Source organism: Sinocyclocheilus grahami, unplaced genomic scaffold (assembly GCF_001515645.1).
Source record: "Sinocyclocheilus grahami isolate Dianchi unplaced genomic scaffold, SAMN03320097.WGS_v1.1 scaffold13.1, whole genome shotgun sequence".
NCBI classification, from domain to species: Eukaryota; Metazoa; Chordata; class Actinopteri; order Cypriniformes; family Cyprinidae; genus Sinocyclocheilus; species Sinocyclocheilus grahami.
In genome coordinates this window covers 636,663-642,436 of record NW_015505192.1, presented here as the reverse complement: position 1 = coordinate 642,436, position 5,774 = coordinate 636,663, and the positions used below count along the sequence as shown (strand labels likewise).

Here is a 5,774-nt window from a genome sequence, read left to right as displayed (position 1 = left end):
TGCAGTACACAAGCCACGGTTAAGACAGCTGACTCCACTTTGATGTGACCCTGTCTCTCTCTCTCTCTCTCTCTCTCTCTCTCTCTCTCGCACACACACAATGTGCAAAACTCCACATTTGAACAGTCAATAGCAAATACTTAAACTAATAACAAACCAGTCGCTGATTCAGAAGCGCCAGATTGTCATAGCAAAGTCATTATTACCTCCTCTCCTAGGTTCAAGAAACAGTCATACATAAAATGCATTGCTGTTCTGTTGTTAGTAATCTTAACGATTCCTAAATACAGTACATTTTCTGACAAACATTATTCAAAGGGAGAAAAAAATCATCACACATCTTGGGACAAAGCAGGTGATACTGGAGGTAGCCACAAGTAAACACACCCAGACAGTAATGTAGAGAACTAAACTTAAAATGCCTCCAGTCTATAGTTATATTATTTTGCACTCATCATTAACAATGTGAGTCATAAAGTGAATATTATACAGTGTTCAAAGAAGAGGAAAAAAAGGTCAGTGCAAAAAACACCTCAGGTTAAGATCCCCTGATATACAAATTAAACAATAAAATCGACTTGTTCTGTTGCCCGAGTCACCTAATCTGAAGTCTCATATCTGCATTATTACAATTCCATAATTATTTATTCACTTTCATAAAACCTATATGCATACACAGAAATATAAAGAATATTCACCTTTTCTTGAAGCACATTTATGGTGCTTTTTGTCTAAATATATGCAATGGTTCTTTGCACTCATCATTAACAATGTGAGTCATAAAGTGAATATTATACAGTGTTCAAAGAAGAGGAAAAAAAAGGTCAGTGCAAAAAACACCTCAGGTTAAGAACCCCTAATATACAAATTAAACAATAAAATCGACTTGTTCTGTTGCCCGAGTCACCTAATCTGAAGTCTCATATCTGCACCTAGGTCATTCATCCAGTATATCTCTCATAAGAAAGTAATGAAATTATACTTGCAATATTTGGTCATAAACTATCATGTATATAAAGCATGCTACTATCTGTAAAGCTTCTACAACTTTATAAGAGTAAAGCATACTTTGTTTCATGTAGTTCACGAAAAACAAACAGAAATTTCACAATGCTTAAGTAAAAAGCTTTATAATAAAACAGGTTGAAACACTTCAGTAGCCGAATCTAGCAGATCCAAAGATATTATGCCCCCCGACCTGACAAGACAGCAAGAAGCACATTTAGCCGGTTTTGTGTTTCAGCAAGGCACTGGCCATCTAGAAAACAGAAGTAATGTATATGTATATGCCAAAACATTAAATTCACCATATTCTCATAGTAACATAATGGATATGACTTCTAGATCTGTATAGAGGTATGGAAAAAATCATCCTGAAGAAGAACTATGCTGTGAGTAGAAGTGGTTTTAAGTACCCGTATCTGACAAAATACAACTGGCTTGTCAATATTATTAAAGGCCTCTATTATTTGTCTGGCTGTTTGACTCAGATCGAGTGAGTTTTCCGGTGTACCACATTATACCTCACGATCCACAGAAATCAAAACCTGTAAAATACTGATATTTAGACAGTTTACCAAAACCAAAAATGCCTGATGACTGTAATTCCTGAAAAACTGCAGATTGATTTCCCTGCACTTAAAGGGATAGTTCACCCAAAAATTAAAAGCCTGTCATCACTTACTCACCCTTGTGTCATTCCAAACCTGCATGACTGTCTTTCTTCTGTGGAACATACAAGATGATATTTTGATGAATGTTTACAACAGTTTTAGTTGAATTTGACTTCCATTATATGGACAAAAAATACAATGGAAGTCAATGGGAACCAAAATGTTTTGGTTATCAACATTTTTCAAAATATCATCTTTTGTGTTCCACAACATTAGGGTAAGTAAATGATGACAGACATTTCATTTTAGTTCACCAAATAATTACAATTCCATAATTATTTATTCACTTTCATAAAACCTATATGCATACACAGAAATATAAAGAATATTCACCTTTTCTTGAAGCACATTTATGGTGCTTTTTGTCTAAATATATGCAATGGTTCTTTAAAATGATGCACAAGACTGTTCAGGTCGGAGAATTTGTGGCCGCAGTCTTTGCAGATGGAGGAAGATGGCTGTGGTTTTGGTTTGTACTTGATGCAAGTGATCAGTTGAGCTAGTTTGGATAAGGTATCTGACATGGGTCTAGCCCTAGTGGGGATCTGGTCACATTTTGCTCCATTCCAACATTGTACAGAATCCATATTCCTACATGAAAATAGAAAAATATAAAGCAAATTAATGATGTGGTGATGTGGATTCTATTGCTATACAGAAATGTGTGTATACACACACACACATACATATATATATATATATATATATATATATATATATATATATATATATATATATATATATATTGCATTATCTCCCATTCAGTCTAGCCAACTAAATATTTGTGTTATGTTTTCTGGAAATACAAGCTCTTTAATAGCAATGCAAGAACTGTTAAACATAAAATAATATTATAATAAGATATTATACTAAAATAAATAAAAATAAGTAACAAATTAATATTGCTATATAATGAAGACACCTAGATAAAGTGCAAGCAGCATTACTGTAGCACTGACACAGGAAGAGTTTGCTAGCCGTCTTGCTACGCTTCTGGCTTGCCTCTGACATACAAACATACCCGCCCGAAAACTTTGTATCACACAAAATGGGTTTCTCTCCCATCTATGTGGACATTACAGCAGGTGTTTTTAGGTTCATGAACGCAAAACGCGCGAAATGTTGAGGTCAGACGCACACGGACTTTCACTTCAACTCCCATGCGCTTCTACTAACCTTAACTTAAGGCAGTTTAAAGAACTACAATTCCCATCATCCCCCACGCGTCTATGGTTTATTCACATAAAATTCAATTAAACCCATATGAACACGCAAGGCTGATTTATTATCAGTTGATTACCTTAACTTAAGGCAGTTTAAAGAACTACAATTCCCATCATCCCCCACGCGTCTATGGTTTATTCACATGAGCTACTACCTGCATTAGTACATAAAGAAACGTGAGTATAAAATTCAATTAAACCCATATGAACACGCAAGGCTGATTTATTATCAGTTGATTTGGAAAGACCGTTTTTCAATTTATCAATAAAACACTGTTGTTGTTAACTACAACTAAAAACGATGTTTTTGTTAATCGATATAAAGCTGAAATAAAATCAAATCTAAAATGTTAGATACAAATCCTAACTACTAAAGCTGAAATAAACAATAAATGACGAAAACACTAAAACGTAAACTAAAAATCCCCCACGCGTCTATGGTTTATTCACATGAGCTACTACCTGCATTAGTACATAAAGAAACGTGAGTATAAAATTCAATTAAACCCATATGAACACGCAAGGCTGATTTATTATCAGTTGATTAAAAAAATGGCCTTGGAAAGACCGTTTTTCAATTTATCAATAAAACACTGTTGTTGTTAACTACAACTAAAAACGATGTTTTTGTTAATCGATATAAAGCTGAAATAAAATCAAATCTAAAATGTTAGATACAAATCCTAACTACTAAAGCTGAAATAAACAATAAATGACGAAAACACTAAAACGTAAACTAAAACATACAACACACACAATATATATATATAGCATTTAATGATATTTTAAATTCCATCTTTTTATGATAGATTCATAATGCGAGCGCAAGTAGAAGACTTTTATTATGAAATGGGCTCAAGCGGCACCACATCTTCCCCTAGTGAGGTGGAGTGAAATGACACCCCTCTTATTGGGATTATTAATATATGTACATTGTTGTCATTGGTTTTTATTCACCCATATCATTTACTACCACGATTCAAATAAAACGCGCCAGTTTAGAGATGAAATCATAATATTTGTGCTTCCTATGTGACATCGTGACCTCCTCCGGTCCTGTTGGCGGCAGCGGCACCCGTCCGCACGGTGCCACATCAGAACAGTGTGTCCCGCTCACCGGCGGATTATGAAGGCTTCACCGGTTTAACCTCAATCGGTTTTAGAGGAATCGCAGGGGAAAGGGCTATTGTTTCAGTAGATGATTATGTAGAAGTCATGATACTTGCACCGCAAAGACTGAACTCACAGCGGGGGTCTGATCGCTGAAAAACAGCCGACTCATTTATTCACAGATGACAGCGAGCGCTTGTTTATTACTGTGCTGATCGTGTCGTTCGAGATTAATCGTTATCATTTTACACACGTTGAATAGGCTAAGCTGTAGTTTTGATGGCCGTGTCAGGAGGCGCCCGGCGGATCCCGATGGGTGTGCGGACATTCAGTGAGTTTCTGGAGATAGCGACGGTCGGTCCGTGTCGCTCCAGCAGCCCGTATAAATGCAGAGAGAGAATACAGCACTGGCCCATCAGGTAAAACACCGCAGTTAACCTACCGTTACATATAGATGCTGTTACTGAGTGTTCGATGCATCACATAACATGCGCTGACCAAATACTGGAACAGAGCGAGCTGGAAAATCGTTTAAAAATACCATACTTAAGTTACTTGCTTATTTCAGGAGATACTCGATATAGAATCTAAAATAAAAAGTAATGTAAATGTAAAATAGAATACATTAAATAAGGCAAATTTATACAAAACATATATTTTTACAAATAGTTTTAAGATATAGTCGAGATATAAAATCAAGGAATATCATTTCAAATAGAACACAAAAATATTTCTATAATAAATTAATAGAATTGTATGATTAATTCTGTAATGAACCTTATAAGAATAAACCTCATGATAACAGTTTAGAAATATATAACACGTTTGATTATCAGTTATTCTACGTACATTTAGAAAATGTAGTTTCACAAATACCATATTACAGTTATAATAAAAACACAGCCGCTACTGTCATAATAAAAAAAAGTAAATAAAGTGACAGAAAGATTATGACAGCTTTTTATACTAGTACTAGGATATTTATTAAGATTTTTACAGTAGGAACAACAAGTAAGGAGGATTGTATGGTTGCAATGGTAACTGGTTTTGGAAGATTTTTAAAATAGTTTAATATGACTGTAGATTAATCAACTTAACTTCTGCTAAATTTGGACTAAATTAGACGGACCAAACAAAACCCCATTTTAAACGTCGATTTTTGGGCTAAATTTGGACCAAATCCGACGGATCAAACAAAGAACAATTTTCAATGTCGCTTTTTGGGCTAAAAGAAGTCCATGACGGGCCGACTTGATTTAGCCCAAAAAACGACGTCCAAATGACGTCTGGTGCTGGGTGGGTTAGTGCTGGGCGGTATGACCAAAAATTGATATCACGGTATTTTTCAAAATTATACCGGTTTCACGGTACATGACGGTATTTTTTTTTTCATGCATGACCGGGTGTTAACCATATTTTCTACTGATTGAGAGAGGAAACACTGCAACATATTGACTTAGAATACCCTATTTTACGGTCATGATGAGTGAATATTGTCAAAAAATACCACACTAAATAGTGACTAAACACGACCCCTTTTAATACATGTTAACCAGGAGTCACTCTCTTATAATCGCGGCATCGTCTGATAAAATCAACATGCATCGACACTAAAGAGCGGCTATGCGGTTATTTTGGCTATTTTGGCACACTGCCTGCATCTGAGTAACAAACTAAAAAAAACAAACAAAAAAAAAGTGCATGTGATATTAACAGACGAACTACGCTCATATTTATAATTCCAAACAATCAGTAAGCGACAGGTGCT

At 35.1% G+C, this 5,774-nt stretch overlaps 1 protein-coding gene across 1 annotated transcript in view; it reads left to right on the top strand.

Moving 5' to 3' along the window:
* The first annotated feature begins 3,974 nt into the window (after positions 1 to 3,974).
* The window catches only part of LOC107598614 (coenzyme Q-binding protein COQ10 homolog A, mitochondrial-like), a 7,345-nt gene continuing 5,545 nt past the window's right edge, over positions 3,975 to 5,774 (top strand). Inside the window, exon 1 of the mRNA XM_016290014.1 lies at positions 3,975 to 4,425. Within this exon, the coding sequence (XP_016145500.1) occupies positions 4,286 to 4,425 (140 nt within the window). The 5' untranslated portion in view covers positions 3,975 to 4,285. The remainder of the gene's footprint in view (positions 4,426 to 5,774) is intronic.